General features: G+C 41.3%; 1 protein-coding gene across 1 annotated transcript; it reads left to right on the forward strand.

Moving 5' to 3' along the window:
* The first annotated feature begins 2,009 nt into the window (after window positions 1-2,009).
* On the forward strand, window positions 2,010-14,376 carry TAF1A (TATA-box binding protein associated factor, RNA polymerase I subunit A). The gene is made up of 10 exons (XM_069800080.1): window positions 2,010-2,431; window positions 3,794-3,963; window positions 5,260-5,373; window positions 6,627-6,825; window positions 7,585-7,715; window positions 8,568-8,726; window positions 9,870-9,936; window positions 11,173-11,293; window positions 12,707-12,867; window positions 14,045-14,376. The coding sequence occupies exons 1-10, from the start codon at window positions 2,293-2,295 to the stop codon at window positions 14,185-14,187; spliced, it is 1,404 nt and encodes a 467-aa protein (XP_069656181.1). The 5' UTR covers window positions 2,010-2,292; the 3' UTR covers window positions 14,188-14,376.
* Window positions 14,377-15,417: the final 1,041 nt, after the last annotated feature.

A 15,417-nucleotide genomic window follows, 5' to 3' on the forward strand; every position in this document is an offset into this window, starting at 1 on the left:
TCTTCAACCCCAATCTTGGAAACAGATGTATTCAGCTATGAGAGTAGTTGCACTGTACATGAGGAATCTAACATTTTCTACGTGTCTACAGGTACAAAGCAGTTCTCCTATCTCTCCTGCACTAAAGTATCTACTGAAGTAACTAATATCCTTTAACAAGATAATTTGGCTAAGTTTACATAAGAATAATCAAAGACTCTCACTCATGTATGACACAGGAAGATAAAAATAACAAGCCAAATGTAAATGTGCTTCTAAGCAAATGTGAGAACTTTAAGAAATAAAGTGGGGTAAGCTAGATAGTGAAATTAGGGTACTGACCTAAGAAAAGATCAAAAATGTTGTAGGAAGTGACACCACTCTTGGGGAACACCAAGGATCAATGAGACACTCATACAAGGTACAAATAATAAAGGACAGTCAGAGAAGATGACACTGTTAAAAAAGTGGTGCTATATAACAGTTTATTGTCAAGTTAGTCAAGAAAGTTAACTATCAATTAATAATATAGAATAGTTACGAACTGAAAAGCTGATCATATATTGGAAGAACACAGGATTAAAAAAAAAAAAAAAAAGGACATTTCTGTTATCCCCACAAAGAAACGTCCTGTTAAGGTATGATACTGACGTTGAATGTTTAGATGCTACAAGCAACTGTTCTGCTTTGTACTATTCCCTCGACACTCATTATTCATCACAGTTGAACCAGGATACTGGATTACATGAACCTTTAATCTGAGCCAGTTTATTATTTACTCACCCTCACGTGGCAGAGCTGTTCTGAAAAAAACTTGTAAATTCTTCCTTGGAAAAACGGACTTTACACATATCAAAACACTCCATGGCAAAGTCAGTTGCCAAAAGTGATTTAAAGAAACAAGTTTCACCACAAATTTGTACAAACCAGACTCTGTGGTTGAGGCAGACAGATTTCTAGAATCCAGGTACCCTGTGGGAGCACAGGCAATATTATTGCTCTACAATGCACAAGTTTTTGATTCGGAATCCTTTTCTTCCATAGAACGTGATGTTCTAAATTACAAACTAACAGAAAAGTACCAATACAGCTAATGGAAAAAGTGACAACGGGATCCAGTTAACTACCACTTTTACAGTAACCATTGCATTAGTCATGTTTCTAGTAATGCTCCGATTATGCTACGTTTAGGATTAAACGTCTCTCTGCCACGCTACTCAACACACCCAGCTAGCTGCCCATGCTCCTCCTGATCCCTCCTGCTTCACCCTTCGCTAGCATTTCTCATTTCCCCACTCCCACGAGCAGAGAGGAAAGCCAGCACGCCTGGCCTACAACAGCTGCGCGGGCTTAGTGGCCGGGTCCCTCACCACACTCCCTTGGCAGGGGCTGAGAAAGCTTCCAGCCCCTCTGCTGCCCGCTGCGCTGTGATGACTGTACCTCCGGGGCTCACATCATCCTTACATCCTGCTGCCCTCAGCCCTGCTCCAGCCGATAGCTGCAGATAGATCTGCACTCTCCATTAATTTCGGATTTATTTCGGACGGAACCGAGCCCAGCTTTGCCAGCCGCTCGGTCCACCCCCTAACCTGACAGCGCCTGACCAGACGGTCGGCCTGGGCGCGAGCCTGCCGGGGGCTCCCCCGAGGCCTGTACCGCTTTCTGCCCGCAGCCACGGGGTGCCGAGCACGGGGGGGGGGGGGGGGGGGGGGACACGAAACCTTTTTTAAGGCTGAAAGACACCTTTTTTAAGGCCGAAGCCAAGCGCGAAGAGGCGAGGGCACCGCCTGGCCTGGCCCACCACAGCCGCCCGGCCCGCCGTTGGCGGGCTTCCCGCTGACGTGACCCACGCCCCTTCACCGCGCAGGCGCGCAGAGAAAAAGGCCTCCTGCCATCATGGCGACGGCGTTGCCCGGCTTCCTCAGCGCGCATGCGCAAGGGTGATTGTTCCCCCTTCCCTTTCTACCATGGTGGCAGAGTCGCGCCATGTTTCACAGGGCGCATGCGCCTCCCGGCAGAGCCGCGCTTGCGCGCTGCGGGCCTGGCCGTTTGCCAGCGTGAGGGGGCGGTCGCCCTTAAGCCGAGCTCCGGCTGAGCCCGCCGGGCTGCCTGTTTTTTGTTGGGGTGACCGCATGCTGGAGTTCAGCTCGGCTGGGCTTAGCCTAGCTTAGAGCGGCTGAAGGCTCTTGAGGTTTCCCCCACTAGGGTCAAAGATGGCCGCTGCCCGCCGCAGCCCGGCGGGGAGGCGGTGAGGCGCGGGCGGCTCGCGCTGCGGTGCCGTTAGCGCTGGCGTGGCGGCCCGCCCGCGGCGCCATGGACAGTTTCCTGGAGGAGGAGGAGGAGGAGGCGGCGGCGATGGCGGCGGTGTTGAAGAGCCCAGCCGCGCAGGCGGGGAGCGCCCTGCTGCCGGCCCTGCACCTGCCCTTTCTGCCGCCGCACCTCTACCGACCGGGTAAGGGCGGAGGTACCCGGCGGCGGGCGCGGTCCCCACGGCTCCCGCTCATCCCCGCCCTGCCGCCGCGGCTCCCCGCGCTCCGCCGTCCCTCTTCCCCCGCCTCCGGCCCTGAGGGAGGAGCGCTGCCCTCTGCCCCCGGTGTGGCCGGCCTGCCCCCTCCCTGCGCGGTTTAGCCGTCGGCCTCCCGCCGAGGGGGCGGTTGGTGCTGCCGGTGCCCTCGGGGCTGCTGCCGGTCCCCGCTCGCTGAGGCGTGTGGGCGGCCCGCCTGCCCGGCAGCCTGCCCGGCAGCTTGGAGGTGGCGTGTACGCTACTCGTAAAACACGGGCCGATGAGGTGACAGATAACAAAAAGCATTGTGGATGCAGGTGACCGCAAAACCTCTGGAGAAGTTGTTTCAAAATAGCCGTGTAGTGAAACATCAGCTCTGTCCGTGCCAGATGACTTCTCGGGATCTTCCTTAGTAGGACTTACCTACAGTAGTCACGGCCCTTGTATTTAATCTTGTGGGGTTCACTGTGGGTTTTGTTTTCTTATTGGAACCTTTGAGGTTAGAAATAGGTGTGAAGACTAGATCTATAGGTAGGTCGGTTAGAGGTAATTTTGTAGAATGACATGTAATAAAACTGCTTCAAGCCAGTGTTTGAGTTACTCCTTTGCCTGCAGCATTCAGGTAGGAGGTGGATTGGTGAGCTCTGCATGTCCTTTGCAGAAGGCTCTTATAGCTTGAGCATTGTTGTAGGGGCCTGTTAGACCATGGCATACAGCTGTAAGCTTTAAATAGATGTGGAAATGAGGCTTCGGTTTTGTGCTGTAACAGGAACCAGTATCCATGTAAAAAGGGTAAGTGGCCTCTTTCCAGTCTTGTACTCAAAAGAGAACAATTATCTACATTTATCTTTGTTTATAGTGGGAATTGCTTAGCCTTTGGTACTGGAATGACCTGTTTGTATGTGTGTATGCAAATCTTCAGCACAGTGGGGTCACAAACTTAGATGATGATTAGTAAGGGAAGAGAGTGGTTGCCAAAATATAACAAAATGTACTGTGAGGTTATCAAAGCACCATGGTCTTCTAATTCCAGTGGGGTAGTAGTGTGTAATAATTGGCCCTTCACTGTTTCAAGTGTCCACAGATGTGTGCTGCTTGTGGAAAATGCCATTTCATATTCTGTTTCCAGCTTTTGCAATAGTCTTGCTTCCCTGCAGACTAGTAGGTGTGTTTAAGTGCAAAACCACATAGTTTAAGATCATGTTCTCTTCTCTCTGAGAGATCATAGAGTTACTGAAATGGTAGGCACGTTGTTATCTGAATAAGAGCTGTGACAGTTGTGGGCTTGGTTGATTTGTTTTGTTTGTTTAGCATCTTCCCATGAACACAAATTAAACTTCAAGAAGAGCAAGGAAGTGTGTTTAAATTACATTCAGGATGCCATGCTACAAAAGCAGTGGAAAAGGGCTGCAGAGTTTCTGACCTTCTATATTGAGTCACTAGAGAAAGACTTTTCTACAGCATACATGGGTCCGTCAGAGGTAAGCCAATGTGCCTTATCAGAGTTCTTTTGCAGTTGAAAAAATACTTGCAAGAAGCATGTATAATACTTCAGGACCAACATTTGTCTTAAAATTGAGCCTGTGCTTAGTTAATTTTTTTCAATTAAACAAAAAAGTATTAGAAGTAAGACCTGAAAAGTTAGGCAACTCTCACAAACTAAACTAGTTTCTTTAAAAAAAAAAAAAGACATTGAAGCTTCCAAAAACAAATAAGCAACTGTTCAGGTGCTGATGTAGGAACTCTTGGATGGCAGGCTGCAGAAAGTACAGCAGACCTCATCGTTGGTAGTGCTCAGGGCAGCATGCCTGAGTCCAGTTAATCACCAAAAGACTGCCTCTGCACAGTCATGCCTCTGCTGTGGGTTTAACCAGTCTTGCTGGAGCTTGAATTCTGCCAAGATCTCACTTTTGGGGTGCTGAGAGTCTGTAGTGCTGTCTGTTTTTCCTGACAGAGTGCTCAGTGCTCCTGAAAAGTTCTCTGGGCTTGCAGGCTGTTTTTGTGGGGTTTTGTTGGGTGCTTTTTGTTATGTGTTTTTTTACATAGGCCCTTGACACAACAGATGAAAGGTTGGCTTGGTGTAAGCTAATTCCATCAGGAGTGTATCTATGAAAAGTCATTTTAAAGTAGTCTTCTAAGATGGAAAAGCAGTAAATGTTTGCCACTGGCATGCCATCAGTCAAAATCCGTTTGAAAGTTAGTGGCTTATTTAGGTCTTTACAAGCGCCTCCAGTGCATGCAAAACTCCTAGCAGGTACTGAGACAGCAGCAGAAAGAAAGGGATCAGAGCTGTTAAATAAATGGCATACTTGAATAGGGCTAGCCTGCTGGAATATTTGGTTACATTGTGTAGGCAGACCTTGAAAACAAGTGCATGTAGATGGGAAGCTACATCTAATTGGAAATAGTCTTTATTACTGAGTTCAAAGAATTATGTATACCTTGTGTCTCAGTGAGATCATATCAAAGGAAAACAATTTTTCAATAACGGGGGGGGAACCTTCTGACAAATGCAGTTTTCATAAGCTTTACTGGAGTGTTGCATTTATAATGAGCAATTATGAAGCACATGCTGAATGACTGTAAAAGTCCTACTAGATGAATATGTAGGTTACGATAGCAGTAGATAATACTTAGTATTAATGTTTTATTTGCAATTCAGATGTACCTTTTTTCATATGTTGCAGGAACTGTAAGTTTGATAAGGCTGTGTATATGGTGACTGTTGCCATTTTTGTACTAAGGTTATTTTTTAATCTCTTTCTCCCCATTAATAGATGATTTGGAGAATAGGAACTGAAATTTTGTGCCACCATTCCCATAGCAGCATGAAACAGTTCAACTCTTTCATAGAACAGATGAAAACTTTAGGAGTAAAAAGGTATTTGAAGGTGAGTGTATTTAACGCGGTTTTGATGATTTTCCACATTTACCTGAATGCTTACTTGAGTATTAGTATCTGAAACTCTCTTTTGAAATGTATTACTGACAATAGTGTAAAAAAAAAAAATACATCCGAGTTACCAATTGCATGATATTCTATACCTAACCGTATCTCATTTGGTCTATATGTTTGATCACAGATGCATACTGTCAGTCCTTAGAAGTGCCTAGATCCTTTAATCTTTTGATTTGAATTTGAGACAATTAAATTTTTTCATGCATGCCCCAGTAACATCTAATTACATGTTAACACCTGCCAAGCTTTGTTTCCAGTCCTGAATTTGGCCACTGTGCTCCTGACTAAACAGTTGTACTTAAATTTTGCCATCGTTATCCACTCACTTCTCGAGTAGCTATTCTGTATATAAAACAGTGGACCTTATACTGTGGACCTCTCTAGCCCAGCTGTAGTTTTTTTTTCCTGTGGCGTCTCCTTCAAATCTATATTGTTTTGGTTTCCTTGACTGTTTCTCACTTGTGATGATGCTTCTGTCTTTCATCGTTGTATTTGTTCAAGGCCTTCAACAGAAGTTCTGTGCGAGAGTTTATTAGAGCTAACTGAAAGTTTAGACTTTTATTCAGTGCCTAATCAACATGATAGGGTGGTAGGACATCCCTCTTTCAGGTACTCTGCAATTGGGTAGCCAATGAAAAATCAACAAAAGTAACCCAACTGGATTTCCTCGGGTCATTTCTGGATCTTGTTAAATAGGTGTAGCACTTGTTAAGGACAAGCAGGTTTTTGAGACAACTGCTTTCTGCTGCCTTGATAAGTACCACTGAGTGTCTACCACCTGATGGGTGACTTTCTGCCTCGCAGATTTCAAGAGCTTCAGCCCGTTGTCTTCCCAGGGATACATCTTTGTATATCAGATATGCTTTTAATTACTAATGTTTCTCCAGCATTGTAGAAAAAAATACTTTAGGTTCTTGGCTCATCTCCCTGCCCCCAGTGACACTTGTATTTTCCCATTCCTGCATTTTTCTCCAAAATTCCATGTAAAGATACTGTTTGGATAAAAGAATGTGTAAAATGCTCTTCTAATTAAAACACTTTACTAACCGTGTTTGCAATATTTTGTACGCATGTCAGTAATAAGTCTCTCCTTTCCCGGCACATCTGTGTAGAACTTTGCTGTATTGCTGAGAATATCTCCATTTGTGATGTGAAACACTGTGGTATGGACTATTTGAATTGCAGGTTTGCTTAGAGCATACCTTTCATCTCCTTTGTAATGGACTAATAGATGAAGCTTACCAAAACCTGTCCCTGGCAGAAAGCTGGAGGTTTGGAGAACAAACAGCCATTCAGGATAAAGAAATGAAACTGATTCAGGCTTACAGGGGACTGTTGGACTACTATAGCTGGTCTAAGCAGAAGGACATCCTGTTAGAGCATGGTAAGTGTTTTTGTATTGAGCTGTAAACTTCAACTTGCTTGCTCTTGCAGACACCATGGTTTGCAATGACACCTTTTCTTTTACTAGACTTCAAAATGTGATGCTATGGATAGTACATAATGCTATATTGGCAGTGATAGTGGTGCCAGCATGGCACACTGACCTGTACTTCCTGAAGTGTCCTGAAATGCTATTCTGAAACTTTTTCTCCCCCTGAATCACATTTCTTATATCCAGCTAGCATCACCTAAAATAATGGTCAAAGGAGTGTGTTCACTTATAGCAGTGGCTTAATAAGTGTGTGTTTCACTGCTGCTAGAATTTTGAGTGCTAGCAAAAGCCCCCAAAACTTGTGTTTGAATTTCAGTTTCTTTAAAGATATGGAAGTTGCTATTTGTATGTGGCATCTAATTCTGCATATACCTGCTGGCTGTGTGTTATCAGTTACATTGGATCTCTACTTTTTTCTGAGAAAACTAAGCATTGAATTTGGTTTATGGACCTTGTGCTGGTAGCATCTTGTCTTGGAATACTACCTGTCATGCCCCATAAGTTGAAACTGGGTGATAATAAGTTGGAATGAAGAGCAATAAAGGTTTCTTGTTTCAATACAGAAGAAACTGAGGCCTCTTTTCTTAAAAGCTCTCTGACTGGAGTCCTTGCTTAGCAAAATGTGATCATCTCTTAGCTGCACCACTTCTTCAAGATCCCTTTTGATTAGCAGAGCTAACTTTGTGGCATTCTTTCATGTTTTGGTAGGTCAGAATGGATTTGAAGACTTGTCTGTTGAACAGGAAATGCACAGTTGCTTTCGGAAGGCAGCAGTAAACTTAAAAGAGATTATTAAAATACCTGGAGTCTGGGATCTCTTTGTGAAATGCTATGTGGATGTAAGCGCGTGTTTTACAGATATCTTCCTTTTGTGTTTCCCTGTCTAATTTTCATTAAGTTGTCTATCTGGAGCTTTTATTATATGTGTGTGGGTGACAACAAAGTATTTAAAAAATAACACATCTGTATGTGTCTCTCACTGGCTTTGATTTAGAGCACAGTTTACTTCTGGTAGAACTGCAGAGCTTGCATGGAGTACAAAAAGGACTTTATCTGTGCATTGCCATGAAAAAGAAATAGAGAAACAACTTGTATATTTTGTTTTCATGGTGCTAGTACAGAAATTGTTTAAATACCTGAAAAAAGTTCCCTCCTTTTGGCAGGGCAGTGTTTTTCTGGATACAGTATATGTTAAAGACACCAAACATGCAATCCTTCTGGTTTGTTTTTTTTAAATATCTGCTTAGAATTTCTAATTAAGAAATAAAGTTAATCTTAAAATCGCTTTGAAATGATTTACTTTTTGTAAATGCTGATAAGCTCTGACTTCTCTAAGCACATCTTATGGAATTTTGCTTGGTGCTGACAGCTGCCAAGTTCTCTCATTGAGTTCTCTTGAAAGACGTGGGCAGGCTGCTTCAGTGTCTTTCCAGTGAGCAAGTGCTGGTAATTCTTTGACAATTAAGTGTTAAAGGAATTTTCTCCTGTAGTGGCTTCTATGTGTGAATTTTTGTCTATCTGTGATGAAAGTAGCCAGTAAAATGAATATATGCTAGCCTTAGTCCTACCTAATATGCTACACTCTTAGATACAGACTGTGCTATTGGATAGTTCTGTGGCAGCCTAAAATTAGTTGTAAGAGTTTTATTGCTAATATGTGGCAAACTAATGACAGACTTAACTTTTCTTAGTTGTTGGAGTTCTATGGAGACCATAACGAAGCCTGCCAAGTATTAAATGAATATGCCTACAACTCAAAGTTTCCTGCTAATCCCAATGCTCACGTTTACCTCTATCAGTTCCTGAAGAGACATGGTGAATCAAAGAAATCACTCATATCTGCACTGAAGGTATATATTATATAGTAGATACAGTCTGTGGTCATTCATGTTGCGTGATGGTCTGATAGTTTGGTTCAGTTGAACTTCTGTAACATTATTTACCCTATTGTATGCTTTGTGGGAAGCAGAGGGTTAGAGGAAAGTTAGCTGGATGGATGCTAATGGTGGAGCGAACAGTATCCTTTACTGTCTTTGAATTCAAGTCTTGGCTTTGCCTTTAACTGATACATTGTATAACTTCTTAAAGTCGGTAAACAAGCTCAGAGAGTGTCGTTACATGGTTCCGGAAGTCTGTATCAGCAGTATTGTACATAACATGCGTTGATTTCTGTTGTAGTTTGATCTTTAAAGTATTGAAGAAATGATTAGGTGCTTGCTCTTTCACATATTGATCTTGTCTAGCAATTAGTTTCTCTCCTTGTTTTCAACGAGCTGTGCATTTATGCTAAAACAGAATTTAATGTCTGCTAGCTGTTGGCAGACAGGGCCTTGCTGTATTAAGCTTTTGTATAGTTGCTTTTAAATTCCTGCTTTCCTTGCCCTTGCACATTGATCTTGGTAGCTTCTTGCAAACAATGATTTGCAATCTTTTGCCACTTGATGGCACTAATGTGCTTTTGTTAGGGCAGATGTTTTAAAACACTTTCATAAAGTTTAGACTTCTAAACTGTGGCATATGTGTATGAAATTCCATCTTCTCAGCGCTTTTTAGCGGTGGCTTTAGACACTAGTCTCTTACACGGTAGTGACAAATCAAAGAACTGATCTAATAGGTCCAGAAACAGAGATCCAATGCACAGAGCAGTAGACAGGGGAGCTAGAACTGGCCTAGGAGGGAAATTAGGTTGCCTTCTAAAAAGGTGACACTGAATATGGATTTGGGCTGTTACTTGAGGAAGTTTTATTTGTCACATGCAGTGTTTTTCAGCACCCATCAAGGGATTTCATCTGTAGTGTCAGAGTAGCGTCACAGATGCGCAAAATGAACCTAGTTATTCTTTGTATCAAGGCACTAAGGTACCAGATTGCTTAATTTTCCTAAAACACCTGAAACTCTGAAGCCTGTGCTTCTCTTGATCAGGTAGAAGTCTTCAAAAGTTTTCACATTAAAATAATGTATCTGGGTCTTGTGGTTTTATTTTTATTTTTCAGATCTTGCACGATATTGTTCCTTCTCATGAACTAATGATAGATTTTAATACCATGCTTCAAAAATCAAGTAAGTCTTTAAATATCTTTGTTCTTTTCCTTTATGTTAATCTAGAATAATACTCTGAAACTATTCTGCAGTCGCCTTTCTGCTTTTCCAAGTAGTTTTGTTTGTTAAACAAACAGCTCCCAAACCCACTTTCCAATCACAGGGACCTTTAAGTTGGATGTGTGAGCAGGCATTTACAAACTTCTGTAAACAAGTTACTTTTTCATTTTAAAGGCTGATCAAAGCAAACTGTTGTAAGGCACAGCCAGGATCTCAACTTGATTTTTTTTTAAGTAATCTACTCTGAATGCCACGGTCTCTATTCCCTTTTTGGAGTCTCTGATTTATTTATTCTTTCTCTTCCTGAGGAATTGAGATAGATCTATGCTTTAGTTCATTGTTACTGATCAAAGAACAAAATTGTCCTCTTCTTCAAGGGAGTTTTATCTTCAAGCTGGTAGAAAAGCCTTCCAGTTTGGAGACTGTTGTTTCCATGCTGATCAGTTGTATTCCAAGCTGTCTGTCTGTCTTGTGACCTGGTACGTTCCAGCAGGTCAGCAGACTGGTGAAATGTGTTTGAATAAAGATTGTTCTCTTCTGCTTTTCTTCTTTGGGAGGGGGGAAAAAACAACCTCCTGAATGAAACCTCCTTTTTTCTGTTCATGCATGACACTTGCTAATTTTTCATAGCTAACGAGGGCAGTCTGATTTTTGAAGAAATTAATACTGATAAACATAACTTTTCCCATATTTACCTGCTGTGATAGCTCAAGCTTTTTAAGAACTGTGCTGGTATGGTACTGCTGATGTGAAATGTCTGTTTTATTCATACAGTCCCAGAATTTATTTTGGGTTTTTTTGGTGGCATCTCAGGATTTGAAGTGTTCCAGAGGCACTGTGTTCCCTTCCCATGGGAAGAACATGTTGAACATGCTTCCAAGTGCCAATTGGAAGCACTGATTAGTGAGCTTTGGAAACAGCAGCTATTGTAAGCAAGGCAGTGTGTGTTGCTTGACCCAGCAGTTTTTGAGCAGGGTGGGAGTAGGGACAGAGGGTTTCTGGTATGAGTTGTGCTCTAGAGCCAGGAAGTGTTCCTTTATCTCTTGGAAGGGGTAGAAGGCAATGGGAGGAACTCTCAGTGATAGGGAAAGTAGCAGTATGTGGGGAGGCAGGATGGAGAACTGTATTTCACTTGTTGCTTACTAATGAGTTCAGTCTGATCCAAGTCATTCATTAATCAGCGTCATCTTTTTCCAGAGAAAAGAAAAAAACGTCAGCTGGGGCTAGAAGTTATTTTTGCAGCCTTGGATTATGCTGGCTGGAAGGAAAATGTAAAAGCATGGAGCTGTTTGGCAAGACAGGTGAAACAAATTGTAATGTAAGTATCTCTGATACAATGTGCTAAAAAAAAAAATAGTCAAGTCTCCACCTTTGGACAATTGACAAAGTGGCCCTTTGTAGCCTTTGTCTTCCCTGCTGGTGAACAGAAGAGTTGTCTGGCCTACCCTGAGTTCTGTGGCAGTGCTTGACTGCAGTGTGCTTTCATTGGGAGGAAAGAAGAAATTATTATTGAGGAGAATTCCAAATTTCAATATTGTCACTGTCTGAAAAATTTGTTGTTTTTTTTACCAGGTCACATGCTTATGCAGGAAGCATAAGATAATTCAGATGTTCAGGTAGCATTTGCTGCCTGTCACTAACCTCCCTCTTTCGGGTGTGTGGGGGGAACAAGTTGTTGGGTTGTCTGCTCTGTTACTATGTGTGCATTATTTGAAGCTGGTTTGAGAACTGCTGGGCTGCAATAGTGGCATGGCTGGTACTATATAGACTAGTGTGTTATGTGATGATGGTACCTGTTATAGAATGCAGCCAGTGTATTCTTAAAAGCTGGGCCAATGTGCCCTGGGGAGTGATGCGTCCTTGCCAATACTGACAGACATGGCCTCTGATTTCAGAAGAAGCCATCTCAGGCAATCTGTGCTCAGGTGGCCTCCAATGTCTAGACTTTATTTTAACTGATAAACAGGGTGTTGTGTTTTTTAAGCCCTATATATTTACTGTAAATTAATTCAGTACTTAATTTAACCTGTTTTACTGTTTTATTGCCACCTCCACCTACACAACATCTGCTTTTAAGGTCCAGAAGCTAGTGAATTAAAGTTAGGAGTGTTGTTGCATGGAGTTAGTAAAAATGGTATGATACTCTAACTTTGTCTGCATTTTTGTATTTCAAGACACAACCTTAGAGCATGTTGAAATATACTGGGTGTCTTGGTTGTTTTATGGGAATATCACTTCCCTGTTGTAGGTAGTTTTCTGAAATGGTTGGTATAAGGTCTTTATTGCATAACAGTTATTGGGATAAGTATTTGGGATAAGTTAGTCTTTGAGTATGCATAGTGTAACACAAACCTATTCTAAAACAAACCAACCTCTTCATACTACTTTGTTGACAAACTTGAAGAAACTTTGTTATTATTGACAAACTGGCACACAAGTCAAAGGCTTGTTTCATTTCACACCATAATCTGTTATTGCCAAGTCTAAACAAGACTGCTAGAGTTCACCTCCTGGGTGACATAAGCACTAGAGTTCATGTCCCTAGTGTTGCCAGGGATTAAAAAAAAAGGTTACTTCAGTTTAGATTAGTGTTTCAGTCTGCAGTGTAAGGTCAGTGTGTCTATGCTAGCAATTTATGAGACTTGCAGCAAGTTGATTATAAAATTCAGTGCCTCCTAATTGTCTTTTCATCTCAGTTTAAGGTTTTCTAACTTGTTTTACCTTTTTCCAGCTCTGAGAAGCATCTTGGCTGGATCAAACAAGAGTGGAACTCCAGAAAGGACTGGTGGCCAGCCTTCCATTTTAGCCGTTACTTGGCAAAAAGGAATTGGCAGGAAAATGAAAGCCTTTCATATGAAAAAGCTCTGGTGGCTGGTATCTTACTGGGAAAGGGTAATACTAAATGTTCTTTCCTTTTCACTACATAGAGAAATAAAGTCTAGTTTTACCCCTAATGAGACAGGATGCAGCTGATCTACTCCTTGGAAGAAATGCAGTTTCTTCTAGGAAAGATTGTTGTCTTTGAAGCTGAACATGAGAAAAATGTTTAAATTGGTTTGATACTTGACAGCGAGGCATATTTTGCATAACTTGCCTTATCCTGGTTTAGAATTCTGTTTTATCTGGCCTTGTTGAGCAGTCACAATACTATTTATCTTGTTGTTTAACCTTCAAACCACAATTTTAAAAATGCACAACATGCTCCTGAGTGAATGTTCTGAGGACTGCAGAGAGTTTGCTTGCTGGATGTCAGCCTAGGCAGTGTCTCGGCAAATACTGGGGAGAAGCTGGCCATTAAGGACCATGGGGGTGTTGTAATGCAGGAAGGAGGAGGCAGGGGGGCTCTTGAGTCAAAATCATCAGCAGTTTGGTAAGAAGGTGAAGATCATGACCCCTTTAGTAGCATTCTTTTGAAATGTTGCCGAAACCAAGTGGAGTATCAGGCCGAGAAGCAGCTGCTAAATTGAGAATGAGAATATGGCGTGGAGACCATGGCTTGTACACTGGTTTGGACTTTTGGTTGATAGGCAACTTGTTTGTTGTCAGCTTTTCTATAACTTTATCCTCTGGACTTCATAAAACAATTTATCATATTGAAAATCTTTTTTTGCTTTCAGTTATATGTTATCAGATGTCTCCCAGCTTTTATTTCCAGATGGCAAACAAAATTGTTCCAGCTCTGATTTTCTTTAATGAAGTTTCTGTGCTTATTGGTGTCAATATGAGCCTCTATCTTCCTTATCCAACACAATAAGTTAATGTATTAAATCAATGCTGCTTTACACTCTCTTGAAATTTTACTTTCTGATCTAGTTGAAGAGTAAAAACAAAAGAGTAAAAAATACTTTGCAAAAGACAGCATACAGTTATATATATGTAAATGTTTTCTGGGTCAAATGAGGATAGATTATTTAATGATGTGGTTATGTCTCTAATGTGCATGTCTTGGATGATTTTATTACCTTTCATTACTGAAAACTTTAGAAGTTTGTGTGTTACTTAAACAATGAAAGCATTTTGTATTTGCTTGTATTATGGTATAACTTACAATGCTTTTTTTTTTCCTCAGATTGCAAGTACTTTAAATATGTATCACACCAAGGCTGCAAAGCTCAGGTGAAAAGGTTTCGGATACTGAAGAAATTTGTGAATAAGCACAATCCTGTCTACCTGAGAATATCTGGTCTTTCAGATTCTTCTGTACAACCTTGATTAGAAGGTGTCCTTAAGGTTCTTGCTGTACTTTTTTTCTTCTCTGTGAAACTGACTTCTGTATTGGTGCTATTCTAAAACTTTGAGGCAGACCCTATTGACTCAGTGCTAGACTTTTTTATATGATTCTGTAAAAACACCTTGGTTTGTATTTATTTTATAATAAAATTAATATAAATCAACTGATAAGGTTGAAGAATTTCTTTAATACTAGTCCCATATTTGTGTGAAATGAAATCAATGCTGTTTGCAAATATATCTTGAAAAATATTTAGTATTATGGTGGGGAATTTCTGTATCAATAATATTGTAGGGTTGATCCTCCTTATGTTTAGATGTGTAGATGGTGATTTAAATGACTGCTGGAATGGTTCAAAATTCATTCAGGACTAGCAGTGGCATTCGTAATAGGTGTAGTGTCTTAGCCTAGGAACAGTACATGATGCACTCTGAAAACACATTCTCAACCTGTAAAGGTTATGGAGCTTGCTGCTTATAACTGATCATTTCTTGAAATATATGGAAAATGGAGAGGCACGTGTCACACCTTTTGCATTGTATATTGAGAGGAATTATAGGTTTTGAAGATCTACTGCAGCTTGTTCAAATAGATGATGCACTTCAATGTATCCAAAACCAATTTTTCCACATGTCGTACTTACAGGTTGTGTGTCCAGTTCAGGGATTGTTTTCACATCTCTGGTAGGAGAGAGTGAAAGGTTGCTGTAGCTGCATGGCTAGACAGGGAAGCTAGTGTTGCAGTGCTCTGAAAGAGCGAAGGTACAGATCTACTGAAAACTTCTCTACATGATAGAAGAGACTTTCTAGAATCTTTTTTCAGTCTTGCCTATGAGTTGAAATATGCAGTGCTGCTGTGTTTAGAAAGCAAATGTTAATGTGTTGTCACAAACTAGCATTCCAGTTTGCTTGAAAACAACAACAAAATGGTTTCCAAATACTACTTCTGTTTTAATAACAGGTCTGTAGAACTCTGCTGGATGAACTTCTTGAACTACCTCTGGGATTGAAATAAATATGTCTTTAATAGTGTAGTAGTGTATGGATAAGTACAGCTGTGCTTTTAAAAGCTGAGTGTTTATCTGGGATTTTGGTCTGGGTTAATATGGGTCTTCTGAAATGTGCCATAAGACATGTCTTAAACATAAAGTGAGCTACTTGCCATAATTGCATGTTTTATAAAAAAAAAAGCACAATTATTTGTCATTCCTG

The sequence above is a fragment of the Haliaeetus albicilla genome, chromosome 13 (assembly GCF_947461875.1).
Source record: "Haliaeetus albicilla chromosome 13, bHalAlb1.1, whole genome shotgun sequence".
NCBI lineage: Eukaryota > Metazoa > Chordata > Aves > Accipitriformes > Accipitridae > Haliaeetus > Haliaeetus albicilla.